Here is a 19,390-nt window from a genome sequence, read left to right on the forward strand (position 1 = left end):
AGCATTCTTTTAACATTTAACCTTGAAGGAAATGCAGTTAGAAATTTCTTTTCTATTAAGTAAGAATACTCATGAAGAAACTTCTAGAATTGATATGACAACACTTCACCATACTTTTTATTTAATAATACATTGAGATATGAGATCATTCTGGGGTAACTGCATATCTTAAGACGTGTTAAATATTTAACTTACGCTGCATATAAAGTAAAACATGTTGAGTATAGTCATTTAGGGTTATATATCTCTTTTAAATATGAGTATCTTTTAAATATCTTGGAACTTAAAGTTATATAAATGAGCTGACTGCTGCACATACTTTATCCTGATGCCCAATTATATGTAAAACATCCCTTTTATCAAAGGAGGAATTGAAGCAAGGAAGTAAGTGACTTTGAAGTTAGGAAACACAGACATGCATACCCACGTAGACTGAGGAATAATGAAAAAAATGACCCTTTCCAGCTTCTGTTCTAGTCACCTTCCTAGATAATTTATTGCTCAACAGTGCTAAGAAAACACTTAAGAACCTTTTAACGAAATAAAACTACAGGAGGTAAAAAGCAGTTATCCAGGTTCTAATTTGGCTATATATTAAGCATTCTTGTTCTTGCAAGAAGCACCACAAGGTTTTTCATAATAACAAATGAATAAGACAAGGTCTAGCATAGCTCTCTAACCCTGTGTCTTCCCCATTCTTTACCCTTCTTGAGCTCTAGAGGTCAGCTTGAGTGTCTTTCTTCTTATTTGCTTCCTCTAATAACAATAAATGTCTTATTTATGTGGCACTTTAGTTGCTTGACAAATTTATCTTTTTTTTTTTTTTAAGCAATCGGGGTTAAGTAACTTGCTCAAGGTTACACGGCCAGGTGTTTCTGGGTGGGTGCTAAGTGTCTGAGCCCGGGATTTGATCTCCAGGTCATCCTGACACTGGAGCCGGTGCTCTTACTCGCTGTACTACCTGGCCGCCCCTGACAAATTTATCTTATATCTGCAGCCAGAAGGATTTAGGATCTGTGTCCTTTTTTCCCCAGAGAATGAAGTACCTAGTTACTACCTAGTTGAAGTTAGTGACTTTAATCCTGACTCTCTCAACTCATTTGGAGGCATGTCAGGGGAACATGGACTTTGTCAACTTCATATCTCCCAGGGAACTTGATCAGCTTCTAGACCTGGCTAAAATTGTCTCTCCGAATGGCTACTCTTTATCCATGAAAACCCTATAGACTTTGTGGTTAACTTCCCTTACTCTCCTGTAGCCTCACATAGTTGTCACCACACCACATATCATTTGATCTTTACTCTCCCCTCCCCCGTCCCCACCCCCATCAGTCAACAAACTTTTATTAAGTGGCCTTAATCTACATGATTCCTGTTCTGTGCGTACACACTGTGCTAGGTGCTGAGGATAGAAAGACACAACAAATGAGACAGTTGAGGCGTTCTGGGATCTTACATTCTACTAAGGGAAACAGCTGGTCTATAGTTAAATATATACAAAGTAAAGACAGTGTATTTGGATAGGGGAGGCACTAAGTGCTTGGAGGATTAGGAAAGGCTGCATATAAACCTCAACCACAGTTGAGGCTTAACATGGTCTTAATGTTATAAGGACTGGATAAAATTGTCAAATGTATGTATGAGACATCCAGAGAGAGAAGGCAGGAAAATTATCGAATGTGCTGGTCCAGTTTCTGTAGCTAAACTAAATTAATATCCATCTTCTCTCTGAATCTCTTGTCAATTTCTCTGCAATCTATACCCAGTCTTCTGTTCTTCCCCCATATCCCATGTGCTTCACATGTTACTAAATCACAATGTAACTTTTAGCATCCCAAGCATATAGTCACTCCTTCAAAAGTGTACCTCTTAGAGACTTAAAAGTTGAAACTATGTACTATATACTATAGTTATCATTCCCCCATTATAATTCTTTAAGAAGCCAACTCTCCTTACTCAATCATGTCTGATTCTAGTTAAGTATGATAATTTTTACTTTTTTCTTATGCCTTTCTATCAGAGGAAGATGATAATTGAAGATGAAACTGAATTTTGTGGGGAAGAGCTTCTGCACAATGTCCTGAAGTGCAAGGTATAGTGTCTGCCATCTAGTAGGTACTTAAATGCTTGTTGAATTGGAAGGCAAGGCCTTTCTACTGGAGGCAGTTTCAAGAACTCTGATTTAGCAAGCTGTGAGCTCTTTACTGGGTATGCTGAGGAGAGATAATTCATGCATATACATTCCTCAGATTTTTTTCTTAGGTTAAACAGATTTTTTTCTGAGAAGAAATCTAGATTGGTATTAATGAACCCTTCCCATTTTTGTAAGGTATCCTTTAACCTGCTTGTTCTTTCTGGTAATTTTCCTATCCTGTGTCACTAGAATGATCTGGTAGCTGCTTTTGGAGGCAGAAGGAATGGGGTTTGGGTAATAAAGACTGGAAAAATAAAAAGGTTGAAAGAGAAAGGAAACCTCTTGGCTTAGTCTGTCCTCTACAGAGCTGTTGGGTTTCTTTTGTTGTGTTTTTTTTTGGGGGTGGGGTGGGGGGGTGGGCTTTGTCTTCCCTGGGACTTGACTGGCAAAAAGCTCAGCATTTAGGGCTGTTCTTCTCCGGAATGGGACTCAGATGAAGGTGGATGGAACTTTTCTTTTACTAGATGCCAAGAATTACAAAAAAAAATCACAATCTCATTTTTCCTGCTTTTTAATAAATAGTCTCCCAAAGAGCTGGGTTTGAATGATCCTTAGAATATTAACTCTTCCCTTTGGTAAGGAGAAACAGCCAGGTTTGAGGTGTAGGAATTAGCATCAGCAAGAGAGACTTCCGTATACAGCACTAATCCAAGCCTCTGGAGGGTTCCGAAGGTGAGAGAGTCAGGATCCTCAGGTCTTTGAGGGTTCCTATGGCTGAAATGTTAGTGTGATGCTCATTTTGTATTTCTGGTTTTCTATTGGCAGAGTGTGTTTGATGACTTGGATGGAGAGGAGATGCGCAGAGCTCGGACCAGGTCCAATCCCTATGAAATGATCAGGGGAGTCTTCTTCCTAAACAGGTTTTGTGAGCACTTTTTTCTCCGTACCTTTTCTGTCTTTTCCTTTTACTTGAGCCTCAGCTTCAGGGTGGTTTGAGTATGAAAAGTTACAATTTTCCTCTTTTGTATGTTGCAGAGCAGCAATGAAAATGGCCAATATTGACTTTGTATTTGATCGTATGTTTACGAACCCAAAGGACTCATTGGGGGTAAGATGCAGTCTTTCTTTAATTATGGTTCTATGGCACCAAATGGCTCTAAGTTCAAAGTTAGCCACTTGTTAAAATCTGGGAGGACGATGCAGTTGAAGGGTTCTTATGGGCTCTGCCTTGGACTTCTCTGTGGTCTCCAAAGTAAGGCTAACTAAAAAGTGCCCAAGGCAGCAGTTACATGCAAGCATTGTGTAGAAACAGATACTTAGTCTATGCTGGATAGCAATGAGTCAAGAGGATTCCTGAGTTGAAACAGTGTGTATGGGCTCAGGCACCTGAAAGTGAAAGAGCTGCGATTGACAGAGCAATGTTCCCCTAGGAGAGGCCTTAGGGAAAAGGGAAGAACTCACATCCTTTCTTGCTGTGAATAGTAGTGGTGGTAGACATGCAGAGGGTGAGAAATCTGAAATCATCCCATCTTAGTCTTTGCCTAGGTTTTTTGTGACAGGCTGCAAATCCAAATGACTTTTCAGTAGCATCATGGTGTCATAGAAGGAAACATTGTCCTGGCAAGCAAGAGAGATTACTTCTGGTCCCCACCTTCACTTGCCACTTAGTACTTAGGTGACCATGGGGAAATAGCTAACTTCTTGGAGCCTTAGTTCCCTTATAAAACAGGGATAATGATATCCTCCTTAAGGGAGAGGGTAAGACTAAGTGACTTCTTGAAATCCTGAATACACAAACATATATTTCAAAAGGCAGTAAATATGCATATATGCATAGATATGTAAATAGGTATATATACACTTGTTTAAACACACACATATATACACATATGTGTATGCACACATGTATATCTGTACATGTGTGGTCCCTTTGAATTTTCATGTCCAACCTAGAATAAAAAGGATTATTAGCTACTCAGGATTGCTAATTTAAAGAAATTCATCTACCTCAAAGATAAGGCTTTTAAAGCCTACTGATAGATAACTAACCTTTGACTTCACATACCTTTTGATTGTTAGAATGCTAGAGACTTGCTTTCTGAGGTTTCTTGTTTCAGTTTATACTTTGCTAACTGCTTCAAAAATGTGCATGCTGATTGTTAGGCCCAAGTATCCTACAGTCATTTTCCTCTACTAGGCATTTCTGTACTTCCCAACTGCAGTAGCCAGCAGGAAAAGACTTTCAGAATTGGTGCTTTGAGAAAATTTAATTGGAATAATGTTGATTTAGTTTTCCAAATGATTTCCCTTAAGCCCCTGATAGTAGAGGAATTCTGTCAAGTTTATGGGAAAGCACAGCATTATTTTGGGCTTTTAAATGCAAATGCCTCCAGCACCTGTTATCTGCTTATTGCCTTTTGCTGAAATGAAAATGAAGAAGTCACTTGGACAATACCACTCATACTGTGGGTGGAAATGTAAGTTATAAAGAGAATGGTGTTTTGTGTTGTTTGTGTCAGGGCAGGTTCTTGGCTTGAATTGGTTGCTAATGGTCATAGAAAATTGCCCCTCAAGAGGTATTTCTCCTGATTCCTTAAGGAGAGAGTGCTAGGTGTTTTCTTCTGTCTTCTCATCTTCACTGCCTCCTCAGGACCAAATTGAGAACCAAACTGAGGAGGCCGGTTACCTTTTTTTCTGGAGAGCACAATAGAACCCTTTAGCAGGGACAACAAGCTGCACTCTTACACCTAACCCTCTTGGAGAATGAATTAACCTTGTACTAGATGGATTTGCAGAATCCAGGCCCAGGGATCCTTGAAGGATTGGGGGAATGGGATTTTGAGAGTACCTGCAGGGCTTCCTGGGGCTAGAAGATGCTGCTCTAGAGAATTTGAGAACTATGGAGAACAAGAAAGATAAAGTGTAAGGCCTGAAGGAAAGAAATAAAGGAATTTTAGCTGTTCATTAGGGGGGTAGAGAGAACCTGGAAGAGAAATCATCAGGACAAAGAAACACTGACTCTGAAGTATAATAAGGTAAGATAGGAAAAAAGTTGAACTAGAGCCTTTAAGTTTTAATTCTGTCCTAAAGAATGATTCTTCTCAGTGAGCTTTTGAGATTCTTTTCCCATCTGGCAAATTCGGCTTTTTAAGGCATTCTTCTCATTGCCTTTTTGAGCCTCTTTTGCCATTTGAGTTAGTCTATTTTTTAAGGTGTTATTTTCCTGAGTCAGGCTGTTGACTCTCATTTTGTAATTTTCTTGCATTGTTCTCATTTCTCTATCTCATTTTTTCTCCACTTCTCTTATCTGCTTCTTAAGGTCCTCTATGGCCTGTAACCAGCTCGTATTTTCCTTTGAAGCTTTTGGTGCAGGAGTTCTGACTTCACTGTCTTCTTCCTGTTCCATGCTTTGATCCTTTTTGTCCCCAAAATAGGAGTCTAATGTTGGACTCTTCTGTTTGCTTTCTTTCCTTTGCCTGGTCATGTTACTTGACTTTTGGACTTTTTGCCACAGTAGGACTCTGCTACCAGACAGGGGAGCTTCGTACCAAACTCTGGGGTTTTCTCAGCTGCCGGAGGTATTAGTTGGGTGCCCTTGCTGAAGCCTCCACACACTCTGGCAAGCTGGACACACCCCCCCCAGGACCTCCACTCTAGACCGCAATCCAAATCCAAGCAGGTTAAAAGCAAGAGCACTTAGCCTTCAGACTGCTTGGTCCCCCTACACTCTGCAGGCCAGGAGCTGAAGCTGCCACGTGGGGGCAGCTGCAGGGCCTCGGCTCCTCAGTGGCTTCTCCCCTGGGGGCAAAAGCCAATGCACTCCCATCTACTGGGTCCCAGAGTCCACACGGCACTGACCTGTCACTTTGTCCTTAGCATCTATGGGTTGATAATTCTTGAAACGGCCACAGTTGCTGGTGATCTGGAGTCCCTCTGGCCAGCGGCTGGTCAGGCCCGCCCTGGGGCTACAACTTTGGTGTGGAGCTGGGCTTGGCTCCCAGAGCGCTGCGCTGGCCGATTCCTGTCGGCCTGCCAGGCTGTCCTCAGCAGGAGGTTAGCTTCTCTGTGTCATTTTGTGGGTTCTGCAGCTCCAAAGTTTGTTTAGAGTCCTCTTTTACATGAATTGGGGAAGGTGGAAGCCGGAGCCCTGCGGAAGACCTGCTTCTACTCCGCCATCTTGGCTCTGCCCCCCTGGCTTGTTCTTTTCAAAAGCAACTGGTCATATCTATATTAAACCTGTGACCATAGTTTCATTATCTCTGCTCTTGTCACGTGAGCTAATCAAGTATTACATAGGAAGTGCATTACTGTGTAAATGCTATTAAATCTTTTTCATTTGTGCAAATAAGTGCCAGTGAATACAGACCGAACAGAGTACAGGAGTACTGATGGGATCTTAGACAGGGAAAGTAGAATTCATGTATCACTGCCTGCCTAAGAGGTGGGATTTTTCCAAGGAAACTTTAACAGACATTTGAAGCCTATTTTTGGTTAGCACCTGCTGGCATAGAAGCCCTTATCTGGAAGTTCTCCCATTACCTTGGGAAAGCCTGACTGCCATCACTAGGGTTCCCTTCTTGTACCCCTTCCCCCACCCCCCAAAGGGACTACAGTTTGGAAATTTCCAGCTGTTTTCTTTGTTTTAACTATGCTTTCAAAGACATTTGACTTCCAATTAGAAATATGTTCAATCTCTGAATGCTCATTCCCCCAGCACAAGGGTATGAATTATCCCCATTCCTTTGCTTTTTTGGCAGAGTGCTCTGGAAAGATTGCAGATAATTAGGACTTTGCTCCCATTTTTACTGTACTCCATAGAAACCTCTTCCATAGCCTTCAAAATTTATAATAGTCTCAGCATTTTCCAGTCATCAAGACAGTTATGACATTTTCCCTGCTTTGCAGATCAGAGAGAATAGCTGTGGAAACTGGGGGAAATCATTTAATTGCCCTCAGTCTCAGTTTCCTTGTCTGTAAAATGGGAATAGTAATAGCTGTAGCGACAGCTTCACAGGGTCTGTAGATCAAATGGACTCATGTACTTAAAGCACTTTACAAATCTTAAATTGATATATGCATATTGATTATTGTGACTATTAAACCACTAGTGACAAACAGGAACATTTCGACTGCCCTTTTAAAGGAGCATTCAGAGGCTGCATGTTCTGATCTGGGGTTTAGGCCTGACACGTCCTGCAGGATGAAGCAGTGCTACTGGGCACTCTTGGCAATTGGCATGGCATAAATAGGGGAAAAGGGAGAATGAAAAAGAAGGAAAAATGGAAGATGATGGAGGGAAGAAGTGGAAAAGAGAAGATGCGTGTGGTAGTGAGAGAGGAGAGTACCAGTGACTGCTGCTTTAGTTGCTTGTTTCTATTTTGATGGAAAGATTAAAGATCAGGTTTCAGAAAGTCCAGGTTTTAGACATCTCTTATTAACTAACTGTCTGGCTGACCTTGAATAAGTCATTGAATCTCTCTGCCTCATTTTCTCTGGGAGTAAATGGTAATGCTTTGTCCTGTGTTCTTCATGGGGTACTTGTGAAGATACAGTGAAATAACATGGGGGAAAAGCTTTGAGAAAAAAGATAGGCCAAATTCTAGGAATGACTGATTGCATTATAATTTTTGTTAGGGAGTTTGATCTGGAGAGGAAGAATCTCCTGCCTGTGGCTGGAAACCTGTACCATTGGTGAGAGAGGACCTTGCAGAGATTATGTGCTTGGTGCAGTGGTCCTGGAACCAAATTTTGCTAGTTTATCTAGTGAGAAAACAACTCTTCCCTTCTTTCCCTTTAAATAACACCTACTAAACTCCTCTCCTCTCCTCTCTCATTTCTTCTCCTATCCTCCTTTCACAGAAACCCCTGTTGAAGGACCGGGATGCAGAGCTTCTGTACTTTGCTGATGTATGTGCAGGCCCTGGCGGCTTCTCTGAATATGTTCTCTGGAGAAAGAAGTGGCATGCGAAGGGCTTTGGAATGACCTTGAAAGGGCCCAATGACTTCAAACTGGAGGATTTCTATGCAGCTTCCAGTGAACTCTTTGAACCTTACTATGGTATGCATTATGGAAAGGGGAATTATCTTCTCAAGGGGGAGAAATGGTCTTGAAAAAGACTCCTGTGTTGTAAAAGTGAAACACTATCCTGGCAGTTGTGTCAGTCTTGTTTGGCTCTCTGTGCCTTGGGGGTCCAAGCAATTAATTAACAATGATAATAACAACATTTCTATAATGCTTTAAGGTTTACAAAGCACTTTACAGATACTAAGTTTGATCCTCAAAACAACCGTGGGAAGTAGGTGCTATTATTTATCCCCAATTACAGAAGAATAAACTAAGTCATATAGAAGTTAAGTGACTTGCCCAGGGTCACACAGCTACTAAGTGTCTGAGACTAGCCTTTAATTCAGCAACTCACTATACCAGGATTTGCTTGTTTTCTTCTATCTGTTGTTTCTCTACTTTAGTCCAGCTGCATATAGTTTAAACACCAATCATGGTAAACTCTTGTCAAAGTTATTCATTCTCCCCTTTCAGAGGGAACTCTTTGCTTATACTGACAAAAAGTAATCCTCTGCTGAAGATGGCAGTGTTATTAAGAAATACAGTTCCTATTCTTTCACCAACTCTGAGTGTGGAATATATTTGGTGATGGATAGCCCACTTCCTGCACCCATCTATCCTGATTATTCTGGACTTGCCACCATATCCGTTTAACCCTCTTCATACCTAATGTGCAATAGGAGTAAAAGAAGAGAAACCACCTCTTAAGCCAGCAAATGTCTAGAAAGAAACATCACTTTTCAGATTCCGTTGATACCTTTATTTTTTGTATCACAGTCATTTCTGAAACATGCCCCTCCCCTGTCTACTAAGTCTGCTTCATGACAACAACAACAAGAACAATAAATTAGACAAAACCAATTAGCTCATTATTGCTGATAGTGTGTGCAGTATTCCACACCCCCAGGTCTCCTGCCCCTGCCCTTTACACAAAAGGAGGGAAGTGAAACAGCATAAATTTAGGGAAAAAATTTAAATTTAAATGTTAACTGCTTTGAAGATGAGGTTAAGATTCTAAAAGAGAGCACCCTGTTGCCTTAGAAGTACCTTCTGTTTCATAGAAAACTCATTTTTAATGACTCTTATATGGACAATCCTATCAATCCCATGAATTGATTTTATTACATGAACCTCTTGACTTTAGTCTGTCTTTGTGTTGAGCTTCATGGTGAGGACAGTGTAATGAGGGCCCTCAGGTAGGAATGCCCCCCGCCAAAGGATTAAAAGATGTCTACATACCTTAGGGCACTGCCCAAAACTGCTGTGTGGACTAAGGTAGGTGGACTAACCACATCTTTTCTTTTCTTACTAGGTGAGGGCGGGATTGATGGAGATGGAGATATTACTCGACCAGAGAACATCACAGCTTTTCGAAATTTTGTTCTGGATAACACGGATAGAAAGGGTGTGCATTTTATGATGGCTGATGGGGTAGGTGACATCTCAGTCTATGAGAAGTTTGACCTCTTGGCACAATGCTTCTCTGGGGTTGCATTCCCAGTAAAGAGTTAAGATTGGATTATGTTGTCTTCTGACAGAAGCCCTTGTTTAAGATGGGTGTTGGTCTCTTAGTGGTAGCTCAAATTTTGGGGGTGGGGGGAGGAAGTGGGGAGGTAGTGCTGTTTTGCTATGTGTACGTGATTTTGTGAAAGCCATGGTCAAGGCTGAGGGGAGGGGTATGTGCATTGCTTCCCTTGGAGCAAGTTGGTATACTCGATTCTCTTCTTGTTTGGCCCTGAGACATGGCAGGTTAAGGAATAAATATAACTAAAATGAACCAGCCAGAAACCAAACAGGGAAAAGTCATAAATCATTTGTCAATTTCAGTACTTCTGACAGCCCTTTTTGGATATATGCTATCCAGATTTAGCTAGTCTCAGAACTGTTTGACAGATTGACAAGCAGAGATCCACTTAACACCCCCTCTTCAGTCCTCTCCCCACTTAGTGCTGGGGGAAGAAGACAGTGGTATGGAGTGGGAATCTACAAGTAGTTGAACTGTGCTGAATAGCTCAGGGACCCTGTTTCTAGGGCAACTCTTTAAGGAAGAGAAAGAAATCCACTGTAGTTTTCTTAGGCAAAAAGATTCAGTTGCTGCTAATTCAACCCTCCAAAGAATCTTTGCTTGGGGGTGAATCACCATTTATACTGGGTCAGGGCCAAAGAATGCTGATCTCAGTTTCTTTATTCCTAGGAGGAAACAGGAAAGCCTTTTAAGGGACTAGTTTTAAGAAAAATGTCAGTAGGTACTCCAAACATCTTCTGTGTGATGTATAGGCATAATTAGGAGCCTCAGAAGAGTGAGGGCAGCATGTCAGGGATGGCCTAATTTAAAAGATGTGGCATGGGGTGGCTAGGTGGTGCAGTGAGTAAAGCGCCGGCCCTGGAGTCAGGAGGACCGGAGTTCAGTTCTGTCCTCAGACACAACACCCACACAAAAAAACTAGCTTTGTAACCTTGGGCAAGTTACTTAACCCCAACTGCCCTCCAAAAGGCAAATAAATAGATAAAAGATGTGGTACAACTGTGGTTGGCAGATAAGACTAACCTGACCAACACTGAGCAGTTAGGAAACTAGCTTTCATCTGACTGGACATGGGACTGGTATCACACACGGTGGTAGGAGCCACAAACTGAAGGACTGTCTTTCCATATAGACAGTATGAAAGGATTGCTAGGTACTCATCACTCTTTTTAGTCCTACTTTCATGCACATCTTCAAACTGGGGAGGACCTACATATTTTTGGTTCTGTCTCTCCTGGCTGTTAGCCCAGATGAGCTGAGCCAGCCTTTCCTGGTATGATTCTTACTGAGGCTTTGGAAGAAACCAGCTCCCTCTGTGCTTTCATGAGGTTAGATCTATGTTCCCTTCATGGAGCCTAGGAAGAAGGAAATGACTGAGATATCAAGGACATTTAGTGACCAAGACTCAGACCAACAATGAGCCAGTTAGGATAAAGTGGAAAATGGATCTCTGGGAAGGAAGGCACTATGGCATAGAGAAGCTATTGTTTATTATTATATTAGTGCCTTCTTTTTCATAACTATACTTAGGAATCTTTTGAGTCACCTGTACAGGGACTGTTGAGTGGTCCTGAGTGGAGGAGCATTCCCAGGACACTCGTTCCCTGGGTCTCAGGTGAGACTTTGCTAGGACACCTGGAGTAATGTCTCTTGTCCTGCCATGTTTGCTCCACTTCTGGCTAGGCCAACAGCGTAGTTCTGTTCTCTCTGATCTCCCTCTTGGATGACCATGCCAGCTTAAAGGGCTGCTGACTGGTAAAGGAAGCTCTGTGTATCCACTTACACTTTCATTATGTTGAAAAGAACACTGCATTAGAAGTTGGGGATCTCTTAGACTGGAGTATAGTTTGGGCAAAGTCACACCCTTGGAGTCTGTTTCCTTCTTTCTGAAGGGTTAATGATTTCTGTGAAGGAGGTAAGGTAGATGTTTTGTGTCTATGAAATTAAATAAGGGTGATAAGAGTACTTTGAAAAAATAAAAAGTACTGTGGTCTTTGTGGCATTATTCTAAGTTTTCATTGTCTGTTCATGGTCCCTAATTTTGTGTTTTCCTTTCAGGGCTTTTCTGTGGAGAAGCAAGAAAATCTGCAGGAAATCCTCAGTAAGCAACTATTGCTATGCCAGTTTCTCACAGGGCTGTCTGTCGTCCGCACAGGTAACACCTTCTTCTTCAGTTGTCTCATCATCTCAGACCTCTCCAGAGTCACTCTTGTGTTGGGACTGAATGAGGGGTGGTTGTTTTGGGGTTATGGAGGTGGAAGGAGTACTTTATAACAGTTATAGAAGCAAGTACAGAAATACCTGTCCAGATGACCAATGCATGGCTGAATTCAGGGGAGGAAGGTGAGAGGGACTTGCAGAAATCCCTTTCATGACAGATGCCCTGACCCATTCCTATCCTCTCCTGCATCCTAGTTGTCTCTGGTTGCCTTTCCCCGCCCTCCATTTATAATGACTCCCTGTGACATCCCTTCTCCCTTTCCCTTCCCTTGAGAATCCACTGATTATGACTGGTTCTGTCTCTCTAATCTAGGAGGCCACTTTATCTGTAAAACCTTTGATTTGTTCACGCCATTCAGCGTGGGACTCATCTATCTGCTGTACACCTGCTTTGAACGCGTGTCTCTTTTTAAACCTGTCACCAGCCGGCCTGCCAACTCAGAGAGGTGAAGCCCTCCCCCTTCCCAACATAGGCTTGTCTCTCTAATAATATTGCCCAAGGAGCACCTCTGGCTGCCTTTCCCTGACATGACAGTGAAAGATGGTGAAATGTTTTCCGGCTAGGCATTGAGATCTTTACAACATCATTACCTAAACTAATTTGGCCGTGGAACACCTTTGGGCCATGATTGGCTGTCCTCAAGTATTTGCAGGCCTGTCATATAGAAGAGGAATTAGGCTGATAATGCTTGGTCCTGGACGACAGAATCAGGAGCAGTTGGTAGAAGTTAAACCGAGAAAGATAAAGCCTTTATATAAGGAAAAACTTCCTAACCAAGCTATGCAAGAGTGAAATGGCCTGCCCCAGGGCAGTGGCCCTCCCCTCACTGGATATCTCCTGAGGCCTTCCAGTTCTGAGATATCTGTGATATGAAGCATAGTTTAATAGAAATCTTAGCTCCAGGATTTATCAGTCATATAACCATGGGCAAATGACTTAACTTTTGAACTTCAGTTTCTTTATCTTTAAAAATTGGCCTAATAATACTTATACTGCTTGTTTTTCAGGGTTTTTTTTGGTGAGAAGTTCTTTACAGCACTAAAAATTGGAACTAATGTGCGTTTTTGAGGATCTGTGTTTTATACTTACCATTCTCTCTTGCACCTAGCGCAGTGCTTTGTATCCTGTAGGCACCTAATAAGTGTATTTGTTGATTGATGGAGGAGGAAGAGTGCTGAAGCATGAGTCTTCTGAACTGTTGAGAGTGAATCAACATTGAGAAGGCCTTGGGAAAAGATCAGTGCCAGCCGTAGGTTAGGAGGGGAACTGTGCTGTCTGTGGTGAAGTTCTTGCTCACTGTGAGGAATGAATGTCCCCTGGCAGATACGTGGTGTGCAAGAGCTTGAAGTCTGGGATTGATGATGTCCGGGAATACCTCTTCAAGGTAAACAACAGGCTCAATCAGCTTCGGAAGAGTGACATGGATGTCAACCTTGTGGTCCCCCTGGACGTGATCAAGTTAGACCCTGAATTTACTGACTACATGATCCGATCCAATGAGAGGTGAGGGGACAATCACGAGCTGAGAGGTTCAGAGCCTGCTGAGCTTTCTGCCCCGTGTAAACCTGGTCAGCAGATTGTGAATCCTTCCCTCAGTGGTTTGGTTTCTACACCTCCCTATACTCCCCAGATTCTTGTTTCAGGCCCTCATCCTGCCCCTAGTGCTGCCCCCCTTCTGTTGTTCTGTGTCATCACTGTAGTTAGTACCCCGACTTAGGAAACTACTATATGGAAGCATCTATGGTAAATAGGAAAGTAGGACCATGACAGTGTCATCCTTCTCTTTCAAATCCCAAGAGGCAGAAGGAATTTCCTTTTCATTGCTTCTGGGTGTGAATGACCATTGCGTTGTTTCAGCTGAAACTTCCTTCTTCTGAATCATTGAGCTTGCCTCAGTCCAGTCTCAGCCTGCTTTGGAAGGTGTTAGCTTCAGAGTTTTTCCCCACTTGACCAGATACACGGCTGGCATTCTATGTGTTTTCAGCATCACTTGCCATTTAAAAAAAATTCTATGTAACTAGCATAGGTCTTCTACTTTATGTGATGGTCACCTAAGCAGGTGGGCCACAGAACAAGTTAAACTGATTTATCTGATAACTTGAGAGACAACATGGTATAATGGATAGAGAACTGGCCTAGGAATCAGGAAGAGGAAGAAGATGGTTTCAATATCCTGTCTATAACACTTTCTGTCTGTGTGACATTGGCAAATTACTTACCTTCTCCACTGCTCAAGGCAACTCCTTAAAATGACGGTTCTTAATCTACTATTGTGTTGAGTTTCATGAAGCTTCCCTTGTCTAGGGTCTGTGAACCTAAAAATAGGTTTTTTGGCAACTGCATTTCAACATAATTCACTTCCTTTGCAATACTATGTATTTTATGTTATGCTTTTAAAAAACATTCTGATAAGGGGACCATTGGCTTCTCTGGACCACCAAAGGGATGTATAAAACACACACACATACACTCTCACTCTCTCTCTCTCTGTCTCTAGAATCCCTGCTCTGAGACTATAAGGTGCATTGATAAAAAGAGTGTGTTCTCATCTGAGAGTCCCCTGTATTGATGGAAGCCTAGGTCTAGTTTCTGGCTGCATTTGTATGAGAAAACTTATGAAATGTACCGATAGTTGTTTGAAAGACCCTGGGTAAAAGCTAGACTCATAGGTTGCCTAGAGAAGTTTAAAGTAATTGTGGAATGTTTGGATTGACTCATACTTGAGGGTTGAGAGGGAAGATTCTCTTTCCCCAACCCACTGTCATTCTTCTTGCTCCATCCAGTCCATCCACTGAAAAAGAGTCTTCTATTTGTATTCTTCTTTTAATCTTTTCAAAGCACTTTCACATTAATTATTTCATTGCTACCATGGGGAAGTAAGCTAGGACAGAGGTTAATATCCCCTCATGACCTGAAGAAAATGAAACCCAGAGAAGTTAAGTAATTTTTTTTGAGGTAACCCAGCTACTAAGGGAGAAAGCCTAAACTAGAATATGCTTTCTCCTGTCTGCGTGCATTTTTCTCTTGGCTATACCACCTCCCATCTAGAATGAACATGAGGCAGTTATGGTCAAAATGGCCGAGTATTTGTTAGCCACATTGTAACAAGTGATTTAAGCCCAATCAAAAGCAAATGAGAAGATCGTAGGATGACCGATGGTAAAGGTCCTCTTGTTTCTTTTCCTCTTCCAATTCTTCAAGCCAATGACTTTTTGGCTTTATTTTCATAAATTCTCCTAAAGCCAAGTTGTTTTCTCTCTTTCAGCCACTGCAGCTCGCAGATCAAAGCCCTGGCCAAAATTTATGCCTTTGTCCAAGACTCGTGAGTGTTTTCCTCCTGGATGGAAGGGGTTTGTGTATACCAGGGGCTGCTAGCAAGATTCCTGGGACTATTTCACCCCCAACAGCTTTTAATTCAAGTCAACATCTATGCACTTTGTTGAGTGTGCACAACACTGTGCTGATCTGAGAAAGAAATCAAAGAAATATATTTAATGGTCCCTACCCTCAAAGAGTGAAATTGCAGTCTATTTAAGGCATAAAGCTAACACATGATAAATGCCACGAGGAGAGTTAGAAAACAGTGTGTTAACAAGTGCAGCATGATACTCATTTGTTTATTCAGTGTACATCAGTTGCACTATGTTAGGCACTGAGGAGATACAAAGATAAATAAGACATTCACCTTCCCTTGATAAGATGATAAAAATAAAATATGGGAGTGCCAAGGGAACATAAGGTATAAAAAGTGATCAGTGAAGTAAAATTAGTCTGAAGGAAGTCAGTTTTGATCCATTTTCATAGCCTTCTTTACTTAGAGAAGCCAGTAAAAAGAAATCAGTGTGGGGTTTGGTTAGAATAGAGAGAAATGAAATGTGCTGATGGGGACATGGGAAGATGGTGTTTGGGTAAACTCTGAGCAGGACAGGAAGGTAAGCAAACCCACAGCTTTCTTCCCCTTTTTAACTGGTTATAGATCTGTCTGAATAACTAAACTCTAATTCATTCAAGAGACACCCAGAGAAGTGTTGTGGGCATCCTAGGCTAATGGTGGAAGGAAGGGGTATGGGTGTAGGTATGGGTGTGTGTGTGTGTGTGTGTGTGTGTGTGTGTGTGTGTGTGTGTGCATGCGTGTGTGCGTGTGTGTGTGTGTGTGTGTGCAGGCCTAAGCCTCCTTTCCCTTGGGGCTGGTTATACATGAAACATGAGGTTTTTGAGCGCCATTGATGTGTTAATCATTGTTGCCTTTTCCCATAGGACTCTTAGTGAACCACGCCAGGCAGAAATCCGAAAAGGGTGCCTTCAGCTCTGGGGGGTGAGTATATCCATCCAGGTCAGAGCCCAGCAGGCTGCTTCCTGGACTGCCCTAAAGCAGGGTAGTAAGTATTTTGAGTCTTAATGATTTCCCGATTGCTTCCCCATCCATCAAGAACCAGGCTGGTGACTGAAAGGGACTGGTTAGCCCTTAGTGAACCCTACCATCCATTCACTTGGGTAGTGTCCTTTGGGCTCTCCTTTTCAGCTCCCTCACTTAAGTGCTTCTCTGTGGCCAGATCTGGTAGTTGTTAGTCAAAGGGTGGTGGGAAGCTGAGACAGAGTTTGCTATTGATTTTTCTGTGTAGTTACACTGGTCTCAAAGATTATTAGAGAAAACAGGTGACATCAAAGGTATACTTACCCCAAGGGACAATGGTAATTTCTATCTAGATTCCTGTTCAGTCCTTTAACCCTGGTTCCACGTGATAATCTTCTCCTTAGCTCATCTCTGCCATCTGGTCACCCTGATATACACAGGAGGAGATAGGGCAGCCAGTGATTTCCCAAACTAAACGTGCATATCTTCCTTTAGATTCCAGATCAAGCCAGAGTTGCTCTCTCTTCTTCAGATCCAAAGTCTAAGTTCTTCGAATTGATAAAGGTGAGTGGGGTGTCTAGTATCTGGGAGAGAAGGTTGAGGTCATGGAGATGAGAAGTGGGAGAAATCTTTGAGATAGTCCGGTATGATTCTTCCCCAACCTGCCCTACCTCCAGGGGTTTGATTTTATCATGCCCCCTTTGTAGAAGCTTTAGCACTGGCACTTCCCCAGCATCCCCAGGGAAGCTGTCACATAGGTTGATGGCTCTCATCTCTAGATGCAGCCATGTTAATTATCACCGTTCTCCTGAGCACAGTGATTATTACTGCTTTCCAGCTTACTTGATTCCTGTGGGATTCACCATTACAGACTCCTACAAACATCTCTGTGGAAAGTGGATTTTGCTTTGTAGATAGAGAAATGAGACAGAGAAACAGAGATAGCTCCCCACCCTGCAAGTGCTAGCAAAAATTAGAATTTAGGGTCAGGCTTATTGGCCTAGTCCAGATTCACCAGACAGTTCTCCCAGGCGCATAGTTTCATCCCTAGTTGACTGTTCCTAGCAGTTCTTTGTTCCTTACTTTTCCCAATCCTGTGCTTTCCCTGAGTTTTGTTTGAATCTCTGAGAGTATAGTAGCTCTTGTTCTGTGGGAATGTGTGACAAATGTGTGACAAATGGACCTCATGGAAACCTTAAAAGATTGACTTTGTGTGTATTAAACTAGCAGGAAGGAGAGAGGCCTTAACTGCTCTCAACAAACAACTGGAAAAATTCTTCCCTTTAGTTTTATTAAGGGGATAGCTTTTATATTCTAGTGACATTTCCTTACAGTTGTGAATCGATCTGTGTACACTTGGAGCCTCTGTTCTTTTCTTTCTCAGCCTCTTATAATAGACCCTAAAGAAATACTTTTTTTTTTGGAGGGGGGAGGGTAGGACAATTGGGGTTAAGTGACTTGCCCAAGGTCACACAGCTAGTTTTTGTGTTAAGTGTCTGATGCCGTATTTGAACTCAGGTCCTCCTGACTCCAGGGCTGGTGCTCTATTCACTGCACCACCTAGCCACCCTGACCCTAAAGGAATACTGCAGACAAATTGAAATATATCCTCTTCGGTGTGTGGTATAGTCAGGGGAAGGTACAGGGGGACAGTGTTCAGGGTTCTGATTGAGGTAACGGTTCATCCTTCTGGTTTTACTGACCTTTCTCTTAATCTTACTTTAGGGCACTGACATTGATATCTTCAGCTATAAGCCTACTGCACTCAACTCCAAAACCCTGGATAAGATTCGCTCTGTTCTGGACTACCGCTGCATGGTGTCGGGGAGTGAGCAGAAGTTTCTCATTGGCTTAGGGGTGAGTGGGTGGGTATATTTGTACTTAGTTTCCTAGGTTGGGTTTCTCCCAGCCTAGGTTGGTTCCTTTGCACCTTGTTTAGAGCAGCTTCATACTGCTTCTAGAGGTTATCGTTTTGCTGCCTGGGAGTGTTTAATGTTTATTCTCTATAGGAGCACACACTGTATTTACCTGGCAGGTGAGATACCATGATCAGGAAGGTAGTTTTCCCAGAACAAGGCTCAGTAGTATTACACTTTGACTGTGCTGACACCTAAAATCTCCCCATATGTCTTTATGGTAATAAAGTACCTACGTTTTAATAGAGGGAGAAGAAAAAAGTGTCCCTTTAGAATGTAAATGTCTTCAAGGGTCATAGAGTTAAGTTAAGCACAAATGGGCTGGGGGTGATTTTGTTCTGTTTTGATGGCCTTAAGAGAAGAAAGAAGAGGAAAAATGGAACATGCTAGAAGAAAAGAAGAGGAAGGGGAAGGAACTTACTATTTCACATAATAGGGGTATATGATTTAGAGTAAGGCATGGGGAGAATGGGCATTACATGAACCTTACTTCAATATGAATCAGACAAAGGAAGGTTGATACATTCACAAACACAAATACAAACACTCACAAAGAGTTTGATGTAGAAATACATTAAACTCAGTAGGAAAATAGGCAAAGGGGGAAACAGAGACACAGAAAAGAGAATGATGTGTAAGAGGGATAGTAGTGGGGTGGCTAGGTGGCGCAGTGAATAGAGCACCGGCCCTGGAGTCAGGAGGACCTGAGTTCAAATCCGGCCTCAGACACTTGACACACTAGCTATGTGACTTTGGGCAAGTCACTTAACCCCAATTGCCCTCCAGAAAGGAAAAAAACAAAACAAAAAAAGAGGGATGGTAGGATTGGTGAGAGAGTAGTCATAAGAAAAATAAACAGTAATGTCAGAGCATGAAGGAAGGATTAAAAGGAAAGAGTAAAAACTTGTGATGAGGGGTATAGAGCAGAAACAATGCTTCAGTTATTATAGATTACTAATTTAATAGGTCACTTTAAAAAGTGTTTTTTTTTCACCACCTTCTTTGCAAAGAAGGATTGGGAGGGTGGGAAAAAATACAAGAGGATAGAATGAAGAGAAATTTTTAAATGACAGCTACAAATGTGAATATGAATGAGTTGAATTTAACTGTAATACAAGGATAGTTAAATGAATTAGAAAACAGAATCTAACCATATGCTGTTTGCTAGAAATACAA

The 19,390-nt window shown here is 42.0% G+C and overlaps 1 protein-coding gene and 1 long non-coding RNA gene across 3 annotated transcripts in view; one reads left to right on the forward strand and one right to left on the reverse strand.

Moving 5' to 3' along the window:
• The window catches only part of LOC138150153 (uncharacterized), a 28,183-nt gene extending 21,168 nt beyond the window's left edge, over positions 1–7,015 (reverse strand). The window contains exon 1 of the long non-coding RNA XR_011165529.1: positions 5,993–7,015. This is a non-coding gene — a long non-coding RNA (uncharacterized lncRNA). The remainder of the gene's footprint in view (positions 1–5,992) is intronic.
• The window catches only part of CMTR1 (cap methyltransferase 1), a 55,059-nt gene that overhangs the window by 23,850 nt on the left and 11,819 nt on the right, over positions 1–19,390 (forward strand). For both annotated transcript variants that reach the window (XM_069073588.1, XM_069073589.1), the window contains exons 6-17: positions 2,021–2,092; positions 2,960–3,054; positions 3,170–3,242; positions 7,994–8,192; positions 9,511–9,629; positions 11,782–11,878; positions 12,257–12,389; positions 13,268–13,447; positions 15,210–15,266; positions 16,202–16,259; positions 16,794–16,862; positions 18,024–18,155. In XM_069073588.1, the coding sequence (XP_068929689.1) occupies positions 2,021–2,092; positions 2,960–3,054; positions 3,170–3,242; positions 7,994–8,192; positions 9,511–9,629; positions 11,782–11,878; positions 12,257–12,389; positions 13,268–13,447; positions 15,210–15,266; positions 16,202–16,259; positions 16,794–16,862; positions 18,024–18,155 (1,284 nt within the window). The remainder of the gene's footprint in view (positions 1–2,020; positions 2,093–2,959; positions 3,055–3,169; positions 3,243–7,993; positions 8,193–9,510; positions 9,630–11,781; positions 11,879–12,256; positions 12,390–13,267; positions 13,448–15,209; positions 15,267–16,201; positions 16,260–16,793; positions 16,863–18,023; positions 18,156–19,390) is intronic.

Source organism: Petaurus breviceps, unplaced genomic scaffold, assembly GCF_028583685.1.
Source record: "Petaurus breviceps papuanus isolate PSGF00001 unplaced genomic scaffold, PetGlider_PUasm1.0 90865, whole genome shotgun sequence".
In the NCBI taxonomy this organism is placed as follows: domain Eukaryota; kingdom Metazoa; phylum Chordata; class Mammalia; order Diprotodontia; family Petauridae; genus Petaurus; species Petaurus breviceps.